At 40.5% G+C, this 26,669-nt stretch overlaps 2 protein-coding genes across 5 annotated transcripts in view; both read left to right on the forward strand.

Annotated features, from left to right (window-relative positions):
• The window catches only part of PIR (pirin), a 114,323-nt gene extending 98,369 nt beyond the window's left edge, over nucleotides 1-15,954 (forward strand). For all 4 annotated transcript variants that reach the window (XM_056559255.1, XM_056559254.1, XM_056559258.1 and 1 more), the window contains 4 exons: nucleotides 5,463-5,507; nucleotides 7,387-7,469; nucleotides 8,639-8,705; nucleotides 13,159-15,954. In XM_056559255.1, the coding sequence (XP_056415230.1) occupies nucleotides 5,463-5,507; nucleotides 7,387-7,469; nucleotides 8,639-8,705; nucleotides 13,159-13,274 (311 nt within the window). In that variant the 3' untranslated portion in view covers nucleotides 13,275-15,954. The remainder of the gene's footprint in view (nucleotides 1-5,462; nucleotides 5,508-7,386; nucleotides 7,470-8,638; nucleotides 8,706-13,158) is intronic.
• Nucleotides 15,955-16,255: 301 nt separating this feature from the next.
• The window catches only part of VEGFD (vascular endothelial growth factor D), a 69,550-nt gene continuing 59,136 nt past the window's right edge, over nucleotides 16,256-26,669 (forward strand). The window contains exon 1 of the mRNA XM_056560841.1: nucleotides 16,256-16,624. Within this exon, the coding sequence (XP_056416816.1) occupies nucleotides 16,541-16,624 (84 nt within the window). The 5' untranslated portion in view covers nucleotides 16,256-16,540. The remainder of the gene's footprint in view (nucleotides 16,625-26,669) is intronic.

Here is a 26,669-nt window from a genome sequence, read left to right on the forward strand (position 1 = left end):
CAGCTGAGTACCCCTTTAAATAAACTTCTGACAAATCATAGGGACATCTCAGAAGTTAGATCCCACTAGATCACTAAAACAAAGGGGCAGACACCCAGCTGAATGCTGTGCCCATTTGTTTCCTTTCCTTGGAAAGCCGAGCACACAGTGAACATTTCCAATGTCATCTAAATTTGGGCTAAAGTGTCACGTAATTTGCCCCAAGATCTTCCAAATTCTTTTCTTAACCCAATCTTGTGAACATGAGATCTTCATCTATCTCTTGTTTCTAAATGAATAGTTCAGTATTATAGCATTCTCGTTGATGCCTCTCTGGTCAGAACATAATTTCGAAATACATTTTAAAACAATATTTAAATATGTAGAGTTACAGTTGAGAATGTAATATTTATTCTACATTTTGGGGGAGATTTATCAAAACCTGTCCAGAGTAAAAGTTGCCCAGTTGCCCATAGCAACCAATCAGATCGCTTCTTTCATTTTTGACAAGGCCTCTGCAAAATGAAAGAAGCGATCTGATTGGTTGCTATGGGCAACTGGGCAACTTTTCCTCTGGACAGGTTTTGATAAATCTTCCCCTTTGTTTTTTGTTTTCTTTTGTTCTTTTTTAGCATCATAGTTTTTTTCTTTATTGTGCTCTTTTCATTCTTTTTAAGCTATTTTAATGGTAACCATAATTATAATATTAAATAACTTGCCATATTGACATAATTTGTGCCACCTTTGAACATCAAAGCTCAAAAACAAAAAAGGTCACCCAAAATTGGGCTAAAGCGTCAATTACTTTTGCCCCATAATCTCCCTAATTCTTTTCTTAACCCAATCTTGTCAAAATGAAATCTTAAACTTTTGATCATCTACTCTTCATATGGCAATGATATTTAAAATACCACAGCTCTGTTGTAGTTTTCCTTTAGATGACTTTTCAATACTATATTGTCCTACAAGACCTTGGTCGGACCTCTTCTTCAAGTGACTTGAACAAATCCACCAAAACATCCTTAGTTGGGACTAAAATACTTTTTTTCCCCCTTCTAACCTATCAGTCCATACTTACTGGTTTACATGACTTATATGTACATAACAATGATGATATAGTGGACCCATAAGGCACTCCTTGGATGGTGGCTCTGTGCAGCATTGCTTTATCCTCTAGAAGTATAATATGGCATGTGACGTAGCCTATGTTTGCCCTTACAGCACATTACAGTAGAGCAAGATGTATATAGTATAATAGTACTCTGGTATGTATATGCTGTATACACCAAGAAGGAGGGTTCACTGATTTATTTATGACTTATACTAACTGAGCTTCCATGGAGGTCCCAGATAAGTGAAGGCTGCAAACCTGAGCTCTTCAGATGAGAAGGTGAAAAGCTCAATGTGAAATCACAAATGTATTTATTCTGCCACAAGAGGTACAGTATGGGCGCATATTAATCTATAGGAGCTAAATCATGGATCTAGTAATATGGCCATGTTCACCTCAAAATGTCCGTCTGGAAAATTTCCGGGCGGACAGGCTGCAGGTGCCGGAAGAACATGCCGATGCTAGGACCACTCAAAAATGTGCCATCTTCATAGACGGCAATACATTTCCGAGGAAATTGTATTGAAAGAATTTACATGTTAATTTAAATTTGAATTTCAGTGCCAGATGTTTTCGGCCATGTGCAGGGTGAAGCAGAATCCCATTAAAAACAATTGGACTCTGCTGCAATGGAATTTCCGATAATGATTTTTTCTGCCTAATTCCTGTGCTATGTGCTAGTGGTGGTGGTGGAGGGGGGGGGGGTTGTTCGTAGTTTATGGACCATCTGGGCATTAGAACGAGTGCACAAAGGGGTTAGGAACGCCTAAGTGCACCAATGGACCACATTTACATATTACTATTTTTTACCTATATCTCAGCAATGGCATGATGTACAAACACACACTGAAACACACTTGTAATCCACTTTACCTGCGTTATTAGGCAGTTCCAGCAGGTCTATGCTGGTGACGCTGCAGGCAGTTTCTTTTTAAGGGCTGCTCAATCTGGGGAAAATGTCATATTGTGATTATGGAAGTAAATATTGTGATATAAAAAACAGATAGTAAAATTCCCCCCCTATCCTTTTCATGTCCAATCCCCCCCCATGCCATGTTCATCCCCCCTATGGCATATTCATCCATCCATGTCATATTCCTCCCCATATGTCATGTCCATCCCCCCATTTCACCCCTCTTCCATTTCATGTCTATCTCCCTCATTTCACCTCAACTCCAATTTAATATGGTGCTGGGTCATGGAGGAAAGATAAAAAACTGATGCTCACCAAGGTCTGCTGCAGATCTTGTTCACCTTTGAGCAGTCTGAAGTAGTAAGCACAGAAGAAACAAGCAGCTGGTTGCAGGATCTTCCAACTGAGCCAATCACTGGCCAAGACTCTATAGGAAGGTCCTACATTAAGCTGCTTGTCTCTGAAGAAGTAAGCATAGAAGACATCACGACAGACCTACGGGGAACCGTAAGCATCAGTTAAGCAGGGTAAGCATCAGTTTTTTTATGTTTCCCCCGTACCCTGGCACCTTGTTACACACACATATGCAACTTTCACATGAATAATAATTTAAGAAAAAACTTTTAGATGACCCAAAGCTTGTTGTGTGCCTGAAGTTCAGCTGAAATTTACTGCACATTATGTTTAATAGGATTCCGCTGTCCCATTCACATGGCAGAATTTCCGGTGCAGAAATTTGACCTGTCTTTAATTTTGCGGAATTCCGTGGCAGAATCCCATTGAAGTCAGCGGAGCTTTGAATTTCAGTTTTGAGCGCACAGAAATTCTGACGGAATTATGTCCAAATTCTTCAAAACTGCAAAAATGACTTTGTTTTTGAAGCACTCCTGGTTTTGGTTAGAATTACTGACCAAAGTAACCCCCCAAATAAGGACTAAATACTGTCCAAAATATTATATGTGAACCCAGCCTTACCCTAAATGAGGACAGTGTATATGTTGACCGTCATTGCTTATTTGGGATGTTGTCTCTCATCTGTCTGAGCGCCAGAAATAAGATATGTTATATCATGCTCAAGTGAGCTGGATGTGTCCAAATCATTCAAGATTTACCCTAAATGCCTAAGCCTACTGAACCTTACACCTAATAATAATTAAAGAAAAAATACTCAAGCATTGTGTTCCAGAACGGAGGAATATGTTAAGGTTGAAGTCCCTAAAAAGAAAGATAAATAAGCAGCTATACTAACACTCATATGTTTTTACATACGTTAAATACTGGCGATAATTCACACATTGGTGTGTATGATGTTTATGCTTATATTAACCCCTTAACGACGCAGGACATATATTTACATCCTGCGCCGGCTCCCGCGATATGAAGCGGGATCGCGCCGCGATCCCGCATCATATCGCGTGGGTCCCGGCGCTGATCAACGGCTGGGACCCGTGGCTAATACCACACATCGCCGATCGCGGCGATGTGCGGTATTAACCCTTTAGAAGCGGCGGTCAAAGCTGACCGCCGCTTCTAAAGTGAAACTGAAAGTATCCCGGCTGCTCAGTCGGGCTGTTCGGGACCGCCGCGGTGAAATCGCGGCGTCCCGAACAGCTGATCGGACACCGGGAGGGCTCTTACCTGCCTCCTCGGTGTCCGATCGACGAATGACTGCTCCGTGCCTGAGATCCAGGCAGGAGCAGTCAAGCGCTGATAATGCTGATCACAGGCGTGTTAATACACGCCTGTGATCAGGATGAGAGATCAGTGTGTGCAGTGTTATAGGTCCCTATGGGACCTATAACACTGCAAAAAAAAAGTAAAATAAAACTGTTAATAAAGGTCATTTAACCCCTTCCCTAATAAAAGTTTGAATCACCCCCCTTTTCCCATAAAAAAAATAAAACAGTGTAAAAAAAAATAAAAATAAACATATGTGGTATCGCCGCGTGCGTAAATGTCCGAACTATAAAAATATATCATTAATTAAGACGTATGGTCAATGGCGTACGCGCAAAAAAATTCCAAAGTCCAAAAAAGCGTATTTTGGTAACTTTTTATAACATTAAAAAATGAATAAAAAGTGATCAAAAAGTCAGATCAAAACAAAAATCATACCAATAAAAACTTCAGATCACGGCGCAAAAAATGAGTCCTCATACCGTCCCGTACGTGGAAAAATAAAAAAGTTATAGGGGTCAGAAGATGACATTTTTAAACGTATAAATTTTCCTGCATGTAGTTATGATTTTTTCCAGAAGTGCGACAAAATCAAACCTATATAAGTAGAGTATCATTTTAACCGTATGGACCTACAGAATAATGATAAGGTGTAATTTTTACCGAAATATGCACTGCGTAGAAACGGAAGCCCCCAAAAGTTACAAAATGGCGTTTTTTTTTCGATTTTGTCGCACAATGATTTTTTTTTCCGTTTCGCCGTGCATTTTTGGATAAGATGACTAATGTCACTGCAAAGTAGAATTGGCGACGCAAAAAATAAGCCATAATATGGATTTTTAGGTGGAAAATTGAAAGGGTTATGATTTTTAAAAGGTAAGGAGGAAAAAACGAAAGTGCAAAAACGGAAAAACCCTGAGTCCTTAAGGGGTTAATAATGTCATGGCATATGTACTGTTACTTTCATAATGCACATATTTGGACATTCATTGGATAAAATGGATAGAATTTTTAATCACTATGTGTAAGAATGGGGTTTGGCTATGCTGTGTTACTTCTTAAAGGGGTACTCCATCCCTAGACATCTTATCCCCTATGCAAAGGATAGGGGATAAGGTGTCTGATCCGTGCCGGATGACTGGTGATGTGGGGTGGAGGTTCATGACGTCACGGCCACCCCCCGTTCGTGACATCACGACCATGCCCCCACAATGCAAGTCTATGGGAGGGGGCGTGGTGTCCATCATGCTCCCTCCCATAGAATTACATTGAGGGGGAGTGGCTGCGACGTCACCAGCCTCCGGTGCTGTACCTGATGCTCTAAACGAATGCCAGGTGCAGCAGGGAGATCGCAGGGGTCCCCAGTGGCGGGACCACCATGATCAGACATCTTTGCCCCTAGACATCTTATCCACTATCCAAAGGATAGGGGATGAGTACCCCTTTAAGGATGGTTAGAATAGCAAAATGTTGCAAGATGTAAATAAAGGGAACTCTTCATTGCCTTAGATTAATTTTGTTCAACTTCTACAATGGACTTTGGATCAAGCCTGGTGAGGCGTACACTCTGTCTTATCTAAAAACTAGATTCCTGTTCTATTGCTTACCTTTGATTGTATTCGAACTTGTGGCCTGCAGCCATCACTCAATAGTTGAAACCAGTTGCACTACAGAAAGTCACAGTGTAGTCCAAGCCTAATTTTATGCTAGAAGGGGAATACTTGAAGTATTTAGGAAATAGGTACAGTGATATTTATTATGTTATTTTATGTAAATTTACAGGATGGACTGCCTTTATCTACACGCTACAAGGAGTGATGCATGTTGGTAAGTCTCCAATGAATAGTTAAGAAGGTGAAAGGGGTACTCTGCTTCTAAGCGTTTGGAACAAACTGTTTCCGAACGCTGGAGCCGATGCCAGGAGCTCGTGATGTCATAGCCCCACCTCCCTCATGACATCACACCCCACCCCCTCAATGCAAGTCTATGGGAGGGGGTATGACAGCTGTCACGCCCCCTCCCACAGACTTGCATTAAGGGGGTATGGCAAGATGTCATGAGGGGGCAGGGCTATGACGTCACGAGCTGCCGGCTCCAGCGTTCGGAACAGTTTGTTCCAAACGCTGAGCAGCGGAGTACCCCTTTAAGACTACATTAGAACAGCTTTGCCATCACCAATCAAGAAAGCTTCAGAATCACTAAAGTAAAAGAACATTTTTGTGTAAATGGAGAAAGATTATCCCAGATTAGAAAGACAATCCCCAGAAAGGGAATGGTTTTGTACAGTCACACACAATTATTCTCTACTCTTGCTTCTTGACAGATCTTTCTCTAGTTTTCCATTTTCCTTTTGTGTCCTTGTCACTATTGGTAGCATGAGAAGGGTAATCACACTCAAGGATGGCACAACCGTATTTTCCCTAGCAAGAAGGTTTGTAGCATCTCCCAGTACAGTCTGTAGAGCGTGGAGCAGATACCAGGACACAAGCTGGACAGGGACATAGACCTACCACTAGTATCTGCTTCTTTGTGTGAGAAGAAACAGGAGGAGCATTGTAGTGTGCATGTTTCTTACTAATCTGTCAGAAACTGTGTCCATTGGGACTTGTGTTGGACCTGTGCTCACAGACCAGTACCATACAGCTCAATTGGCACGTGCCAGAGAAGATCAAAATTTTCAGGTCCACAATTGGCATCCCATCCTCTTTTCAGATTATGCTGAGCACATGTGACAAAAATGAAATACTCTGGAGATATGAATGCTATATGCTATATCCTGTATGACCGGTTTGATGTTGGGTCAGTATGGAGGCATATCACTGGAGGGTCACACAACCCCCATGGGGTAGCCAATGGAACCCTGACTGCTGTTAGGTACCGAAATTAAATCTTCAGAGCCACTGTCAGACCTTATGCTGGTACGGTAGATCCTGAGTTCCACCTGGTACAGGTCAATGCCTGACCCCATGTGGCCAGGGTGTGTAGGTAGTTCCTGAATGAGGAAGAGATTGATGCCATTGACTATCCCTTACATTAATTCCATTGAGAGCTTCTGGAACATTATGTTCCAGATCATTCAACACTTCCAAGTAGCAGCACAGACTGTCCAACAGCTCACTTGGGACCTGATGAAGGTTTAGGAGGATTTCCCCTGGACACCATCTGTTATTTCATCAAGAGTATACCCAGATATTGTTGAGAGTAGATAAAGGCATGTGAGTGTGGGAGGATACACATTACTGAGTCACATTAAAGGAGTAGTCCAGTATTTAAAAAAAAATGCATCCCCTATCCACAGGAATAGGGGATAAGAACGAACGCTGTGTCTCCAGCTCTCCCATAGAAATGCATGGAGGGGGTGTGTCGGCCACAGAGATGTGGGGCGCCAGGCAGAAGATTTGGGCGGTCCTGGGTTTAATTATTATTTTTTTTTTATATACTGGACTATTCTTTAACACCATCTAAATTTGCTTGTGATTTCAGTTTTTCCTTTGATTTTTGCAGGGATTTTATATCCAGCCTTCAGTTGGCTGATGATCTTGGTTTTCATTGACCATTAATACGTCATTCTGTTTTCAACAAATTACACTATTTACAGCACCTTCAACCTTAACATTTTTCAAATAACTTTGTTACATATTGGGATAGTTGCTGAATTTATTTTGTTGTTAATTCTTAATGCTCTTCACCCCTTTTTTCTTTGAAGGTCCATCTGATGCCCCCCAAAAAATTGAAGCTCACCACACAGCAGTGCTGGAAGATGGCGACAATGTACAATTTGAAAACAAGGTAGAGTGTAGATTTTTGCTGATGAAAAATTTTCCTGTAGCACAACAAACTTGAAGAAGCCCTAAATGCCCTACTGCCAAGGTGATGGTAGTATTGTCAATTTTATGGAAAAATGGCAAAATGGATTTACCAGGTTTAAAGGGGTAATCAGCCCCTAGATATCTTATCCTCGCTCACCGCTCTCTGTGCCTGATGACTCACGATACAGGGGCCGGAGGATTGTGAGGTCACAGCCCCACACCCTCGTGATGTCATGCCCTGTCCCCCCCAGCGGCGAGACCCCTGTGATCAGACATCTTATCCCCTATCCTTTGGGAATAAGATGTCTAGGGGCGGAGTACCCATTTAAGATTCATGGTATGGAGAATGTTTTTTATTTTTTTAAAGATTCATTTATCCATAAATGTATGTAATCTCCAGTTATAGATTTTATAAAGATTTTACACTGAGGCCAAAATTTATGCCTATGTACCAATTAGATTTTATCCAGAAGGACTAAGGGTATGTTCACACTATGGATATGTAGCTGAATCTCTGCTCGCGGAATTCAGCGAGCGGAGATTCAGCCTGGCAGCCGGCGGCGGCGGTAGGACCGTGCGGCACTGCGCTGTCACCATTGACCACTATGCATTGCTCGCGGACTTCCGTGCAAAAAATGAACATGTTCTTTCTTTGCGCAGAACAATTTCAGCAGCGGAAATTCCGGTGTGTGAACGGGTCTCGCGGAAGACCCATTCGCACTGATGCTAACGTTCACTGTGCTGAATTTCACTCACGGAATTCTGAGGGAATTCTGGAGTGTGAATATACCCTAAGAGTAAGGCCACACATAGCAACTGTGGTGTGACAACAGGATGTATTACTACCACAATCGGCACACATAGGCAATGCTTATGTTGTTTTCTTTGCTGTGTGGTTTTGAGGTATTTTTCATGCAAAAACTGAATGTCCGAAAAACGTGATTTGAAAAACTGCTCTGATTTGTGGTAAATACACATGCTGTTCTGGTTTGCAGCTGAACCATAGATGCTCTATGTGGCCTTAACCTAAAGTACTGTGCCAGAATTGTCTTGGGAAGAGGACTGAAGGGGAAGTGATCAAAGATGATAAGATTGGACATGAAAACCTTCTGCATAAACATGTCCTGTTTCTGTTTTCTTATAATGCAGGGGGATGAACTGGCCCACTTGGTTTTGGTTGCTGGTGAACCAATAAATGAACCCATTGTGCAGCATGGTAAGAAGATTTGTTTTTGTCTTGTCTACTATGTGTTATTTTTCATACTATACTACCCTGCAGTTATAGCCCTACACTCAGTCGATCATGTTCTTGCAATGTTAGGCTATGTGTACACAAGGTAAAAACTGCCCAAAAATCCTCTGTTCTATTGGACTCCGTGTTACAATGCTGTTTGTGCACACACATGTTAATGCTGCAGTCGTATTTGATACAACAGACAAATTGTAGAAAAAAGAAAAAAAAAGTTGGGTCCTTTTTTTTTAGGCCATGTACATGCCAAAAAACAGGCTTATTTTGTCATGTATATTTGGTTCATAAACCTCCCAAATACATGTCAACTGAACATAGCTTTTGCTGCAGACCAAAAAACTCCTCAATAGTCACAAAATAACTCCTCAATAGTCACATTAAATTGAAATAAGCCTCCTGAAAATGTTCTGTGCATATTAAATTCATGTGCCGTATACACTCGAGTATAAGCCGACCCGAATATAAGCTGAGGCCCCTAATTTCAACCCAAAAACCCAGGAAACGTTATTGACTCGACTATAAGCCTAGGGTGGGAAATAAATCATCCCCCCATTTCATCACCCCCCCCCTTCATCATCACCGCCTGTCAATCCCTTTCTGTGGTCTTCAACCTGCGGACCTCCAGATGTTGCATAACTACAACTCCCAGCATGCTGGGAGTTGTAGCTTTGAAACATCTGGAGGTCCACAGGTTGAAGACCACTGCGGCCTTCGTCATCATCCAGACCCCCCTTTAGTTTTCTACTCACCTCCCCTCGGTGGGAAGGAAGGGTGAGCTGGTCTGGGCCATCTATGCTGCAGGGACCGTCCGGTGGGTAGGGTTAGTCGTTCCAGGCTGTCCATCTTCACCGTGAGGCCCTCTTCTCCACTCCTGGCCGGCCCCAGACTAGTGACGTTGCTTTGACGACGACACACAGGGATGTCCGTGCGCATGAACGTCCCTGTGCGTCGTCGTTAAGGCAACGTCACTAGTCTGGGGCCGGCCCGGAGAAGAGGGCCTTCCGGTGAAGATGGACAGCCCGGAACGACTAATCCTCCCCACCGGACGGTCCCTGCAGCATAGATGGCCTGGACCAGCTCACCCTTCCTTCCCCACCGAGGGGAGGTGAGTAGAAAACTAAAGGGGGTTCTGGATGATGACGAAGGCCGCAGTGGTCTTCAACCTGCGGACCTCCAGATGTTTCAAAACTACAACTCCCAGCATGCCCGGACAGCCGATGGCTGTCCGGGCATGCTGGGAGTTGTAGTTTTGCAACACCTGGAGGTCCACAGGTTGAAGACCACTGAGAAGGGATTGACTGGCGGAGAGTTCACTCAAGTATAAGCCGAGGGGGGCGTTCTCAGCACGAAAAATCGTGCTGAAAAACTCAGCTTATACTCGAGTATATACTGTAATAAGAGACATATGTTAATATGTCTCATAAGGGGGGAAAAGAGCTAGTGTCCCAGGGTATAAAAGTTATAAGACAAAGACTGGACCGGCCAGGTCCGGTGTGAAGGGTAGCGCACAATGCGCTCCACAGTGACGTGATGACATCACATGGAGCACAGAGCCCAACTCCCACTGGCCTGGTCTCAGAAGACGTGATCAATGCTGAGAGAAAGGGGGTGGGGACGGCAATAACATAGTCTGAATAGAGAATTGAGCAGTATGATTAATAATATAAGAATGGGAGTAACTGGAACTGCAATAAATGTGCAAAATAACTGTATGAGTGTTGGAAGAAAGCGAGGAAAGCTCAGATTAAATAGAATGATATGATGTAGAGTCACTAAAATAAACATTCCAGGTTATTAGATGGTCAAAGAAGAAGGTGAAAAAGTACTTGTGAAGGATAAGGCATTTAGGGAAGATTGACTCTACAAAATCTCTGTCTTTGTTTTATGATCAGTACAGTCTCATGGTGGATCATTGCTAGTCTTCATCTTGTGAATTTCCACATTATTTTACAGTTTGATATCAAAACAAGTTGTACGCAATAACATTTTAGGATTATTGAATACTGCATTAAATCACTATAATTCCCTATAATAATACCACTAAATCACTGTATTTATTTAAATGCCTTTTAAACAATACCACTAAATAAAAACTGCATGTCTGAAAAAAATATGTCTATCTATCTATGGTGGAGCCACTGACACCCTTTAGGCACAGTGCTGCCATAACTGGGCCCTTATCTCTTCTCTAAAGGGAGTCTTCTTTGCCTTTACATAGAAACATAGAATGTGTCGGCAGATAAGAACCATTTGGCCCATCTAGTCTGCCCAATAATCTGAATATTATGAATAGTCCCTGGCCCTATCTTATATGAAGGATAGCCTTATGCCTATCTTATATGAAGGATAGCCTTATGCTTATCCCATACATGTTTAAACTTCACTGTATTTGCAGCGACCACTTCTGCAGGAAGGCTATTCCATGCATCCACTACTCTCTCAGTAAAGTAATACTTCCTGATATTGCTTTTAAACCTTTGCCCCTCTAATTTAAAACTATGTCCCCTTGTGGTAGTTTTCCCAGGGATCCCAACAACCATGTGATACCTTTTTGGAAACCTGACGTAACAACGTTACTGTCTAGGTTTAGCTGACCAAGGTCCCAGCCATGACATCCCCAAGAGATATTATTATTGCCCTATTATGTGTTATCTCATCATGAACCTCTTAACAGTTACACATCTGTCTGACATGTTGTTCTGTTTAAGGCCATATGGGTTTTTCTTTTCCTATAGATGGTTTAGACATCAGTTATGTGTGCAAAGCTCTGTCTGCAGGGACAAACTACAACCACATTGCGCTTGCAGCATTGCCCAAGCGGTTGAATTATTAGCATTGTGCAAAGCAGTGATGGACATTTTCCAACATCATGATACGTCTTGTTTTATTGAGCAAGAAAAAAATACAGCATTCTTGTCATTGCATGAATTTTGTCATTTTTTTCCACTGACTTCATAAAAAGTATGAGCCAATCATTAACTAGGGAGTCTTCTATTTATGACATTCTATAACTAAAAACAGGGTAATGCATTAACCTATGCAGATCCCTTAGCTATTCTGTAAATCTATAGAGTAATATTTTTTCAGTATTATTTATTAAAAAGGTTGTCCGGTTTTCAAATTTTCTGATATGTTATTTTAGTGATATAAATGTGGCTCTTCGAGTTCCATTGATATTGCCATTGATGTCCTGTGCTGAATGCCTGGATGCCTTTGGCTTTGACTGCTCTCTTGGTTACTGCCCAACCAAAGATCTGCTGCATTTGTCTTACTGGAAAACTTTAGCTGGGTTTCCCACAATGACATTTGTCGCCTATGTGTGGGATATGGGACCCCAGTGGTCCATGGCCCCCATAAGTTCCTTTGCATTAGTATACCAATCCTAGGAATGACCAAGCTGCAGCTGTGGTTTTTCCCTGCAGCTCTCTCAAAGTTTGGTGCTCCTGGTGTGTGGAACTGTACCATTCCTTCATTTAAGTGCCCAGCAGTTAGTCCCTCACCATGTAAATATTGATATGATGTGATCAGAACATTGGGGATCTGTCATCACTTTCATGATGCCTGACATAAATTCTTAAAGGGGTACTCCACCGCTCAGCGTTTCGAACAAAATGTTCCAAACGCTTAGAGCCGGCGTTGGGAGCTCGTGACATCATAGCCCAGCCCCCTCAATGCAAGTATATGAGAGAGGGCATGACTGCTGTAACGCCCCCTCCCATAGACTTGCATTGAGGGGGTGGGGCGTGACATCATGAGAGGCATGGCTATGAAATCACGAGCTCCCGGTGCTGGCTCTAAGCATTCAGAACATTTTGTTCCAAATGCTGAGCAGCGGAGTACCCCTTTAAGGTGGTCACTGCTGGCTTCTGCCTGCCCAGTTGGCCTTGTAGGAGCGGAAAGAAGCTGCCAGGAAATACCCCGATGGTCTGCATAGAACTAATGACTGGTTGGTTCCCTTTAAGGCTAGCATTCTCAATGTTTGAGGGTGGATTTTTCCCATATATGGAAACATTAATTAATAATCTAAAATAATTTTTAGGACAAATTTGGATGAACAGTTACCCTTCAACAAGGAAAGCAAGGACAAAGTTGGAGATTTATCAAAACCTGTGCAGAGGAAAAGTTGTCCAGTTGCCCATAGCAACCAATCAGATGGCTTCTTTTATTTTTCAAAGGCCCATTTAAAAATGAAAGACGCAATCTGATTGGTTGCTATGGGCTACTGGCCATTTTGATACATCTCACCCAAAAATCTATTTAAACATATCTGTCCACCTTCCTTCTGGCAAGAATGGTGTATGACTTGCATTGCTTGGTGTTAACTTCAATTTATTTTCCACTAGTGAAGTTTTTGCCCAGTCTCCACTTTTATTCAAAATCTCACAGCAATGTTTACAATATACTTATTTTATTTATTAAGGTCCATTTGTGATGAACACAAGAGAAGAGATTTCTAAGACCATTGAAGATTATCACCATTTTAGGAATGGATTTGAAAAAGCCAAATCATGGAAATCTAAGATTGGGAACAAATAAACCAAGAAGATCTTACACAGTTAGGAATTAGTTTTGTGTCTGTAAATGTTGAAGAAGAGACCAGGCAAAAACAAATGTATTTCCATTTTCAGTGCAAAATAAAATAGCTGTTACACATTCCTAGTAATAAAACAATATCCCCTTAAACTGAGAAAATCTTATGTGTAACTGCAAAGAAAGCTTAGAAAATCATTGTCTCCGGGATAGCACTGTTACCGTGAAGTTCTGGGCTTGGGTCCAAACAGGGCAGCATCTCTATGGGTATTGGGTACATACGGACTGGTTCTTGTCCTGGTTATCCAGCATTGATGGAAATATTGTGGTGGATGTGATGAAGTCAGTTAACAGGATGGAGTGGTGATACCTGTGACTGTATTGAAGAGATATGGATATGGGAATGCACTTACAGGGATAGTCTAATTTCTCTATACAGAACCTTAGGCATGTGACATATAATTGTTATTATTACACTTTTTTTCAATCTAACACATGGTAGGAGGCAGAGTTGTTCTGGGTTTTCAAGACAAAATAGTCTTGTATGCAGATGAACTTTAAATACCTTGGTGTTAAAGGAAATCTGTCATCAGTTTCACCTGCACTATCCTGTTGGTACAGACAGGAAGTGCAGGTGATACTGATGACAACTATACTTACCTGATCATGTTCCCTGCTTCGGTTCTCCCGCTATCTTCTGTATCTTCCATTCCGAGGCCGACTTGGAGAATGGGCAGAGCTTCCTGATGTCACTGCTCCTGCTTCTCTGCTGTGTCCTGCTGCTAGCAAAAAGTGGTGGTGATGTCATGAAGCTCCGCCCATGCTCCAACTCAGCCCTGGAATGGAAGATGCAGAAGAAAATAGCAGGGTAACAGGACCACGGAACAGGAGCAGGTAAGTATGGTTGTCATCAGTGTCACCTGTACTACCTGTCTGTACCGACAGGTTAGGGCTGGTGAAACTGATGACAGATTTCTTTTAACATTTCAAGAAAGACACAGACTTGACTGATTTGAATGTTTCCCTCTAATAAAATAATTGAGAAAATAAAGTTAAACGCTGAGATGAGCACCCTAGGTCCCCTACTCTATCTGGTTGGAAAGCCCTGATCAATACCACCGTGAACTACGAATACCTTGTTTATAAGCATCGTAGGAACCCTTCCAAATTTCACAAAATATGGTCTTCCTGGTGTGCTTCTCCACAGGCAAACTTCACAATATCTAGATTTCTGGCCCTGAGAGACCAGCTGAGCCCCTCCCCATAGACTAGGCCGCAAGGCCCCTCCCCATAGACTAGGCCGCAATGCCATTCTCTGTTGTCTCCCTCATTGTGTGTGTACTTTTTCTCCTGCAGCTGACGTTGGAGCTCTACCCACTCATGCACCTTTTCTCCTCTTCTCCTCCTCCTTCCTCCCTTATTCCTATCCCCCCCTTCCTCCCCCCCCCCCTTTTTGTCTTGTGTGTTCCAATTGAGTGATGTTCGTCCATCCGTCTATCCAACTTTTGGCCTGTTCTACGGACACATGTATGTTGTTGGTCTTGTCTTGTCTATTGTGTGTACTGTTGTTTGGGTTCCCACTTTTAGTGGTTGTTTTTTTGTACTTTATCGCCCTGCCTGACGTGTCGGTCAGGAATATACAACCTCTTTAATTACTACCGTATATTGTGATACACTTGTTTATGCATATACACTGTAATAAAGTCAGTTTAATCAAATACAAAGCTAAGAAGAGCTATGTATCTCTGGAAAGATAACTTAAGTAAATCATTTTTACTCCCCAAGGTTGCTATATATGCTTGTATTTACCTCATTCTGGATTGAGGATTATATTAATCTAGTGTGGGGTGGGAAAAGAGTTTGGATTGTGTTCTTTGTATGCCTATAAATAATGGTGGATTGTTTCTCCAATATGTGAGTATGTATTTTCTTACTACTCAACTTCAATATATGATTTTCTGCAGTTTTTGATAAGGGGAAGGGGGTCAATATTCAGACATTTTGGAGGTTCTTGAGTCTGGACAATTGATCTATGAGGAAGTCAAAAAATTAACAAATACAGTTAAATTGCATACGTGTTTAAAAACTCTGGGGAAGACCTTTGATGAACAGGGCTCATTTAGGTTCTCCCAATTTATGGTTCAATCAGAATCTAGTGGAAATCTACTCCCTATGGTTGTTGTGTCTCCTGGGAAGAAAGGGGATTAAAATATGGCTGATATCATGGAAAAGGGTGAAATAAAACCCTAGGGAGACATGATACAAAATACATTTGACATAAAACATACAATATACATCTATTGTGTAATTGTCCAAAATGTTCGAAATGATGGCAACATATATTCATTTGTTTGAAATTTGAAATCCATATTTGTTGTAGGGAGGGAAGAAAGTTCCAAAAGTAAGGTTTTGGTGTTCAGAACATATATGGCCTCAATATCATGAAATGTATTTTACCTGTAAAAAAAAAAAAAAAATACCCCAAGCAAGAGATGATGGCTTACTTGGGAAGATTACTTGCCAGTCCTCCCCTTGCATCACTCCTGTTTTTGTAGTCTATTGGTGGCCCAAAATGTTGTATTATCAAGACTGTACTGTATATATTTTTATATTTCAGTTTTTGCTTGAATATATCCTTATACCATTGTTTTTGTGTGTCATTACTATTAAAATAAAAAAAATACAAAAAAAAAATTGGAAATTGCTCTTGTGTGTCATTTTGAGCTGCTCATCCAGGGTTCTCTATATCAGGTATCTTTGGTTAGAGAGAATAAAGATCAGCAGCAAGTCACTTACTCTGAGAGGCTATTGGCTATTGTGATATGCTTAGCCTCTCGAATGGGAGAGGAGCCAAAGTTTGTCTGCCTTTACTGCCAAGCCCTGTATCAGATTTAACACACATGCTTCCTTGGACGCTGTGAAGAAACTTTCAATACAGACTTTGGGTGACTGCCCCTCTCCCTCTTTCTGTCCTGAACTACCGAGAGCATGATGAGTCCTCTGATGCATTCAATAATTTCTGAGCAGAAAACTGTGAAAGCTTAGCCGTCTGTCTCACTCCATTATGTTTAAAAAGGAAGGAAATTACAGAAATCTAGTAAGGTCATCAAGCAGCTGCTCCATTTTCGCCCACTAGCTCCCATTTCTTACAATTATTGGTGACTTTCAAGTAGTTTTCAGCATTTTGTTTTTTATTGGACTTTTCAACGCCATGGACATTAAAATTGACTCCCACAGCTGTACCTTATCCAGGGCTTAGACTGCACACCAATATGACCTGTGTTTGGAGTTTTGCAAGCTTTCTTGGGGGATTTTTATACCTCCAGGTATTTGCTTATGATGGTGGGAGTCTTAAGGTAAGGATACTTCATTTTTATTCTTCACTTGTATTTAAGGGGTTATACTGTGTAGACCTATCTTACTGAGAATTAAATTGGAAAACATTTTTGGCATTTTATGTAATGTTAAAGATCTTGAGAGATGATGTAGTGGGCTCTGTTTATTTGCAGAATAATTTAGCATTTTATTGAATACTGATAGTACAAGTTATGCACCTTCTGCATATATATATGTATATATATATAGATAGATAGATAGATATTGATACAAACATGTGATTTTTCTATTTCTCCTCTTTGTATCCTTCCACTTTGTTAGATGATCTTACTACATGTGTATTCTTTATCTTAGCTTTAACATCTTGCATTAATGATGAAAATAGTTTTTATAATTTTTTTTGAATAATTAACAATAAGACAAAAGTAATGAGAGAGAGCAGATGAAAGTTACATGAAACTGCTCGTATGTATGTTGACATCAAACAAAAATTTTAACTAATAAATAGGTAAGAATGTCACCCAGACATATTATTATTGTGTGTCCTCATCCACTATCCTCCTCAAAAATCATAATAAATAAAGGTTCACACGTATAGTTATACTTACTGATGATATACTGCTCCACTGGTACTTATGAATGAAAATCTGTTGAGGGTAATTATTGGTACCCATGGTTATGAAAAAGCTGTGTTCTATTACATATATATCCAAGGTCCAACAGCGAAAGTTCTACGCTTATGTCATTTCTTAACCCCTTAAGGACTCAGAGTTTTTGCGTTTTTGCACTTTCGTTTTTTCCTCCTTATCTTTTAAAAATCATAACCCTTTCAATTTTCCACCTAAAAATCCATATTATGGCTTATTTTTTGCGTCGCCAATTCTACTTTGCAGTGACATTAGTCATTTTACCCAAAAATGCATGGCAAAACGGAAAAAAAAATCATTGTGCGACAAAATCGAAAAAAAAAACGCCATTTTGTAACTTTTGGGGGCTTCCGTTTCTACGCAGTGCATATTTTGGTAAAAATTACACCTTATCATTATTCTGTAGGTCCATACGGTTAAAATGATACCCTACTTATATAGGTTTGATTTTGTCGCACTTCTGGAAAAAATCATAACTACATGCAGGAAAATTTATACGTTTAAAAATGTCATATTCTGACCCCCTATAACTTTTTTATTTTTCCAAGTTTTTATCGGTATGATTTTTGTTTTGATCGGACTTTTTGATCACTTTTTATTCATTTTTTAATGTTATAAAAAGTGACCAAAATACGCTTTTTTGGATTTTGGAATTTTTTTGCGCGTACGCCATTGACCGTACGGCTTAATTAATGATATATTTTTATAGTTCGGACATTTACGCACGCGGCGATACCACATATGTTTATTTATTTATTTTTTTTACACTGTTTTATTTTTTTTATGGGAAAAGGGGGGTGATTCAAACTTTTATTAGGGAAGGGGTTAAATGACCTTTATTAACACTTTTTTTTTACTTTTTTTTTGCAGTGTTATAGGTCCCATAGGGACCTATAACACTGCACACACTGATCGCTCATCCTGATCACAGGCGTGTATTAACACGCCTGTGATCAGCATTATCGGCGCTTGACTGCTCCTGCCTGGATCTCAGGCATGGAGCAGTCATTCGTCGATCGGACACCAAGGAGGCAGGTAAGAGCCCTCCCAGTGTCCGATCAGCGGTTCGGGACGTCGCGATTTCACCGCGTCGGTCCCGAACAGCCCGACTGAGCAGCCGGGATACTTTCAGTTTCGCTTTAGAAGCGGCGGTCAGCTTTGACCGCCGCTTCTAAAGGGTTAATACTGCACATTGCCGCGATCGGCGATGTGTGGTATTAGCCGCGGGTCCCGGCCGTTGATTAGCGCCGGGACCGACGCGATATGATGCGGGATCGCGGCGCGATCCCGCTTCATATCGCGGGAGCCGGCGCAGGACGTAAATATACGTCCTGCGTCGTTAAGGGGTTAAGTAGATAATAAACTTTAGAGATAGTATATCAGAACAGAGGAGACGTTAAAGGCACCATGCATTGGATTGAATATCCAATTACACGAACATCTTGCATTAGGATATGTTGATTTTAAAAGGGTATTCCATGATTTTTTTTTTATTTGACTATGCTACAGGGGCTGTAAAGTTAGTGTAGTTCATAATAGTGTCTGTACCTGTGTGTGACGGTTTTCTCACAATTCTTCTGTGATTTTCGCCCCACTAATTCTTTTTATCAGCATACAAAATGACTGTTGTCTCAGATTTTTCCCAGGTTTCAATGCGGCCGAGACCTGACTCACTAGTCAGCTGATGACAGGGAGCCTATCTGCTTCAATGGGTGGAGCGATCACTTGGTGGGAGAGAGATCAATCTGCAACTAATGCAACAGCTGTAGACACCCTGATTGAGAACCATAGGTCTTTTGAATGGATGCAGCTCATTTGTTTCATTGGGTGGGGTGGCTGATGTGTGGGAGGGAGGAAAATGGAATTATGGGTTTTGTAGTCAAAAAAAGAAAAATCAAACAGGAAATACCAGTTCACAAACAGCTAGCCACAGTGTTATGGTAATCTCACAACATAGTCATTTATCCCCAAGACAAGCGCAGATCCTTCCTAAGCATGTCCATTACTGTCTGCCAGGTACATACAAAAATCACCTTATGGTGGAGAACCCCTAAGGACCAGGCGTTTTTCGTTTTTTGCACTTTCGTTTTTTCCTCCTTACCTTTAAAAAAATCATAACTCTTTCAATTTTGCACCTAAAAATCTGTATTATAGCATATTTTTTGCGCCACCAATTCTACTTTGTAATGACATCAGTCACTGTACCCAAAAATCTACAGCGAAACGGAAAAAAAAAATATTGTGCTACAAAATTGAAAAAAAAAAGCCATTTTGTAACTTTTGGGAGCTTCTGTTTCTACGTAGTACATTTTTAGTTAAAAATTACACCTTTTCTTTATTCTCTAGGTCCATATGGTTAAAATGATACCCTACTTGTATAGGTTTGATTTTGTATTACTACTGAAAAAAAATCATAAATACATGCAGGAAAATTTATACGTTTAAAATTGTCGATCCCGAACAGCTCCCTGAGCTAACCGGCAACATTTTACTTTCACTTTTAGCCACGCGATCAGTGCCACACGCTATTGGTGGTGGGTTCACTATGACGCCGGGCCCGCCGTGATATGATGCGGGGTTACCGTGTAACCCTGCGTTATATCACAGGAGCGGGACTAGGGGCGTAAGTTTACGCCCTTGGTCCTTAACAGGTTAAAGGGCTTCTTCCACCATAGCCACTTATCCGCGATTTACCGTATAGGGGGGAAAGTGGCTTATCATGGGAGGTCTGACCACTGGGATCACCGCAGTAATCTTTAGAAAGGGCCTCCCGAATGGAACTCTGTTTAAAGCAGAATAATGCAGACATAACCACCGCTCCATTTATTGTTTATGGGTGCACAGAAGTTAGCTGAGTGCAGTATACCGCTATCTTTGGTGGTCCTATAGACCATGAATGGAACAGTGGTCAAGTCTGCACACTGCCACTAAATTTAGAGTCCTGTTTAAGAGACCCAATCTAAGGAGGTCTCACTGCAGATCAGGGAGCAAGTGTCTATGGTGGTAGAACCCCTTCAAACAAACATGTATATGTCTGACAGATACCGACAACCATCCTTGGGCTTTCATGTTACAGAAAAGTATACATTTAGGTGGGAATTTACTAAGACTGGCCTAGTATAGGATCGCACATGCCCATGAAACAGCCTCAAAAATCTATATGAGTACTGAGCTGGCATAGATTTATACTACAATGTACTCCTGCTAGCAGGAATAAATTGTAATAAATTCAGTGTGCGAGGGTGGCCACACCCCTTCATGTGAAATTACGCCCCCTTTTCACCAAGCCACACCCCCATGGTGCATGTAGCACAGATGGTCCAAAAGTTGTCAAATTTGGCGCAAACAAAGGGGTTTGCAACAAAAAATATTACTTTTGGTCAATCTGCACCAGGTACAGCCCTTAATACATTCCCACTTATTGTATACTTTTTTTTTTTTATACTACATGACTGTAATGGATGCCATCAGTCACCCATAGGCTCCATGCTTGAAAAAAATAACAAAATATAAAAAAAAAAAAAAAAAACAAAGAAAAATTTGAAATATATAGCAAATCACGAAAGTTTACATCTGTACATCTCTAATGCTTAGCATAAAAGAAATGAGCGTATTAGTGAAGAAGTGAGGCATTTCAATGGGACTCAGTACAAGTTTCACAAAAGCTATCTTATAAGATTCTGCAGAGTGGCAATAAAACATCAGTATAGAGTTTATATATGTAACATATTTCACATTTTACCATCATTAACAAAAATTCTCATTTCTACAGTGCTAAATGAGATTGGTTAGTGATTCTTCACAATGTTTTGCAGCCCTATCTGATAAAGGCTATAAACCTAGCCTTAGAAATTTATATACAGTGCACCAAAGCCTATTTGTATACTTCTCTTTCCCAATGAGCCTTACTTAGGAAAAAAATAAAACTGCATACTATAATCTACCTTGGTCCCCCAGGTCCTCACTTGCTACTACAGACAAGATCCAGCAGAATTGGCCCATTCAGCTGATCTTTGACTACAGTGGGGCACTGATTGGCTGAGCAGGCTAACCCTGCTGAGACAAATTATGGAAGTAGCGGAAAGAGAAACAAGCAGGGAGCCCGAAGACATCACAGGGGAGCCACAGGGGACTGAGATAGATGAGTATGCATTTTTTCCCTTTTCATTGGGCTTTAGCAATGTATAAAAAAATAATGTATCCAGAGTACCCTTTTAAATCAGTGAAAAAAATCAGAACGCATTTAAGGTTATTCATATCTACAGTGGGGATCAAAATTTTGGGCACCCCAGGTAAAAATTTGTATTAATGTGCATAAAGAAGCCAGGAAAAGATGGAAAAATCTCTAAAAGGCATCAAATTACAAATTAGACATTCTTATAATATATCAACAAAAGTTGGATTTTATTTCCATCATTTACACTTTCAAAATAACAGAAAACAAAAAAAATGGCGTCTGCAAAAGTTTGGGCACCCTGCAGAATTTATAGCATGCACTGCCCCCTTTGCAAAGCTGAGACCTGCCAGTGTCATGGATTGTTCTCAATCATCATCTGGGAAGACCAAGTGATGTCAATCTCAAAGGTTTTAAATTCCCAGACTCATCTGACCTTGCCCCAACAATCAGCACCATGGGTTCTTCTAAGCAGTTGTCTAGAAATCTGAAACTGAAAATAGTTGACGCTCACAAAGCTGGAGAAGGCTATAAGAAGATAGCAAAACAATATCCTCTGTTCGGAATGTAATTAAGAAATGGCAGTCATCAGGAACAGTGGAACTTAAAGCAAGATCTGGAAGACCAAGAAAAATATCAGACAAAACAGCTCGCAGGATTGTGAGAAAAACAATTCAAAACCCACGTTTGACAGCACAATCCCTCCAGCAAGATCTGGCAGACACCAGAGTTGTGGTACACTATTCCACTTTAAAGAGATAACTGTACAAATATGGTCTTCATGGAAGAGTCATCAGAAGAAAACCTCTTCTACATCCTCACCACAAAAATCAGCATTTGAACTTTGCAAATAAACATATAGACAAGCCTGATGCATTTTGGAAACAAGTTCTGTGGACCGATGAGGTTAAAATTGAACTTTTTGGCCGGAATGAGCAAAGGTACATTTGGAGAAGAAGGGGAACAGAATTTAATGAAAAGAACCTCTGTCCAACTGTTAAGCATGGGGGTGGATCAATCATGCTTTGGGGTTGTATTGCAGCCAGTGGCACAGGGAACATCTCACGAGTAGAAGGAAAAATGGATTCAATAAAATTTCAGGAAGTTATGGATGCTAACTTGATGCCATCTGTAAAAAAGCTGAAGTTAAAGAGAGGATGGCTTCTACAAATGGATAATGATCCTAAACACCTCGAAATCCACGGGGGATTGTGACAAGAGGCGTAAACTGAAGGTTTTGCCATGGCCTTCATAATCTCCTGACCTCAAAATAATTGAAAATCTGTGGACAGACCTAAAAAGAGCAGTGCGCGACACAGCCCAGAAATCTCAAAGAACTGGAAGACTTTTGTAAGGAAGAATGGGCGAAGATACCTCAAACATGAATTGAAAAACTCTTGGCTGGCTACAAAAAGCATTTACAAGCTGTGATACTTGCCAAAGGGGGCAGTACAAGATATTAACTCTGCAGGGTGCCCAAACTTTTGCAGACGCCATTTTTGGTTTTCTGTTATTTTGAAAATGTAAATGATGGAAAAAAAATCTAACTTTTGTTGACATATTATAAGAATGTCTCATCTGTAATGTGATGCCTTTTAGAGATTTTTCCATCTTTCCTTGGCTTCTTTATGCACACTAATACTAATTTTTACCTGGGGTGCCCTAACTTTTGATCCCCACTGTATGCCATCTTAAATACCATTACTATATATGTCCGGTTCAAAGACCTCAATGATCTGATACGTGCTTTGCAAATTGCAATTAGAACTCCTGGTGGTTTTCGGCTATCATAAATAGGAGGTATTGAGTTTATGCATCATAGGTAGGTAAATATTTAATTTATTTTAAACATACATGTTGGTACTAAGTACTTTGTTAACCATATTAGAGATTCATCTCTATCCTTTCTTGTCCCATCCTTGGTCATATTATATAGTATTATGAAGTCTCTAATCCCGATGACTAAAAAAGCTTCATATACTCATATGAGCAGAGAGCTCATATCTGTAAAATGTTAGATTATCCCACTGTGACAAGAAAAGAACCTACTCTGTGATTTGGAGAGTCTCTTATGGTAATGAAGCGATGGAATCGTAACATTATTACTGCTCTTTAACTTTTCCGCTTCATCTTAAACCCTTTTACTCTGCTCTGTGACCTTTCATTTTATACAGTATTTACTAAGGTGCAAGGATTTTGGAGATTAGAAAAGTAAGAATTGCTTCTACAATTTACAGTTTTAGTATCAGGCTAAAAGGTTGTCAAGGTATACCAACAGAGTCTCAAAGTCATTTATTACAATTTTTTTTACTCTTTTTCTTCCACTTGGATCTTACAAACTGAAAATAAACCCCCTACAACCACGTAAGCTAATAAGCAAAAGACATCAAAAAACGGGAATCCAACGAAAAATGAAAACAGCTTGTAACAAAAACATTGGCACTCACCTTTTAGGACTTTTAACTTTATTGTGCCCATTTAAAACGGCTGAGCACTGGTAGAACTAACAGAGCGCATCAGCACATTTGCAGGTGTTTTGGACACTGCTGCAGATTTTCTTCCAAGCACAGGAAAATGTAAAATACATTAACTTTTAGGGATCGACCGATTATCGGTTTGGCCGATATTATTGGCCGACATTCACGATTTTTGACGTTAACGGTATCGGCAATTACCTTGCCGATATTCCGATAATGCCCCCCCCCCCCCCACCGCACCGCCGCACCGCCCCCTCGTCGCACCGCACTCCCCACCACACCGCACGGGCCTGAGACCGCCGCCGCGGCCCCATTGCCTCCCCCATCCCCGGTTTTATAATTCCCTGTTCCTGCGGCGTGGGATCCACGCTACTTCTGGCTCCTGAGAGGTGTCCTTCGTTATGCTGTGCGCTGCGCAATGACGAGTGACATCCTCAACGCAACGTCACCGTCAGTGCGCACAATGACAGCTCAGGATGTCGCTGAATCCAGAAGTAGCGCGGACCCTGGAAACAGGTAATTATAAAACCGGGGATGGGGGAGGCAATGGAGCAGTGGCAGTCTCTGGTCGGTGCGGTGCGGGGTGCGGTGGGCCGGTCTCTTGCAACGCAAAAGCCGCTGCAGTTCATTGATTTAAAGTGCCCACTTTAAATCAATGATCTACAGCGGCTTCGCCAGGGGGAGAGAGAGAGAGAGATAGCCGATAATTTATACCGGAATATTGGTATAAGTTATTGGCTATCGGCTTTAACCTCCACAGATTATCGGTATCGGCGCTAAAAATCGATATCGGTCGATCCCTATAACTTTTTTATCTTTTAATATTTGCATATTCCCCCCCCACCAATCATCAGAGCCAAACCCAAACCAAAGTCTGCACAATTTGTAGCAGATTTGCCACTGAGGAAGTATTGTGCGAATACTGTAAATTTTCTGAAAAATGCACAGAATTTTCACGGAAAGTGACTGTACCGATTATTTAGGTTCTATATGAATTAGTGGGAAATTGGATGCAGAGGTACAGTATGGGCACAAACTGTACACTACTATAATATATATATATATATGTGCTTTGGGCCTGTGCTTGATACCATAGCACTCATTTACTATTGTATTTCTGTGTAAATTTGGGAGAAAAATATATTTTTATTAACTTCTTGCCCTGAACATATGCTAACAATTTTAAATTTTCCCGAACATTATGTTGTTTTTTTTTTTTTTTTTTTTTTTACACAATCTGGGTCATAACATTTTTACCCTTTTTTGGTGTCTTTTTAGGCTGTGATTCTTCACTTTCAATTGGAAGGTTAAAAACTTTGAAAACACATTGACACATATAAGGGATGAGTGGAAAAAAATCACTATGAAAAAAAATAAAAAAAGAATATTAGTAAAAATCTCCTATATACTGGATGATGAAAATCACCTCAGGAGGAGTCCAGCTTTGTCTCTTGAGGCCACTCCTTTTGCACATAGATTATATTAAAGTGTTTCCAGCCAGTGAGAGCCCATTAGTCAATGCATAATGCTAACTGGGATATCCTTTTAGCTGAAGCCATAATCTATATGTAAAGCCTTGTTTGTAATTTGAGATGTCACAGCTACATAACAGTATCCAGTCAGCTGTTACATGGGTCTGAATCAGTAGCGGTGCTGTGTGTATAACCCCAGCGTGTGTCCTCTGAGTAGATGACCTTTCAAGACTTTACAAGTCTTTTAGACAAGTGAAATGTGCGGTTTTATTGGGCACGCTGCGCTGCAATCCTTACAACATCTGTAACCGTAAACATTCCAGACGTATCTGAAATCACCCCTCCCATTACTAGACAATGGTATAATCAAAACCAGTTGTGCTTCGTCATAGTATTCCACTTTAAGACCTTTTTTGGATGTTCAGGACCATAAAATATTAATCTCAAGCAAAGAAATAGAAAATGCATATACTGTACATTTCACGCCATACATGCAAATAGGGAATCTGTGAGGTCATCAAAGAAAGTTACAGGATTGTCTGGGCTTGAAGCTAGAGGTTGATTTTTTTTTTTAAGGCCTAGTTCACATCACGATTTTACCATCCGATTAACAGACAGTAAAATAGGACAAAATCAGATTACCGGAAATTGTATACAATCGTGTTAAAAAAATTGTTAGATATCCGATTAAAAAATCGTATCAAAAAATTGTACAGCTGAAAATTTCATCCAATATTTCACACAAAATCTGATAATTTTTGCAAAATTATATGTATGTCAAGGGTAATAAAGTTTAATTAAAGATGCTACTGCGCATGTGTAAAAAGAAATTGTGTGTGATAAATCTGATGAAATCACACAGTCGCATGGTTGAATACGATTTACATAGGCCATAATAAAAATTTAAAAAAATCGGACACGATTTCGATCCGAAGTTATTACCACTTAAAGAGACACACCTTAGATTTGAAAAATGGGGCTTGGTTATCGTGGTTAAGGACCTCAGTGCTCCATGTTTGACTTTATTTGCATGAAATTTAATTTAGTGTCCTTATTATAAGAACAGACAATATGTGGATATGTTATAGATTCTTTGGGTATATTCACATGTTCATATATTGCTGTATATTTTTTTACAGATGATTTTGCTAAATATTGACTTCAACTGGTAGCAAAATCAGCTGTGGAAAATCTGCAGCAAAATATGCAAACGTACTCTTAAAAGGAATGTGTCCACTCCATACCATGCTCAGAGCTGCATACATGGGCAGATAACTGATAGGAAAAAAATAATG

Source organism: Hyla sarda, chromosome 2 (genome assembly GCF_029499605.1).
Source record: "Hyla sarda isolate aHylSar1 chromosome 2, aHylSar1.hap1, whole genome shotgun sequence".
NCBI classification, from domain to species: Eukaryota; Metazoa; Chordata; class Amphibia; order Anura; family Hylidae; genus Hyla; species Hyla sarda.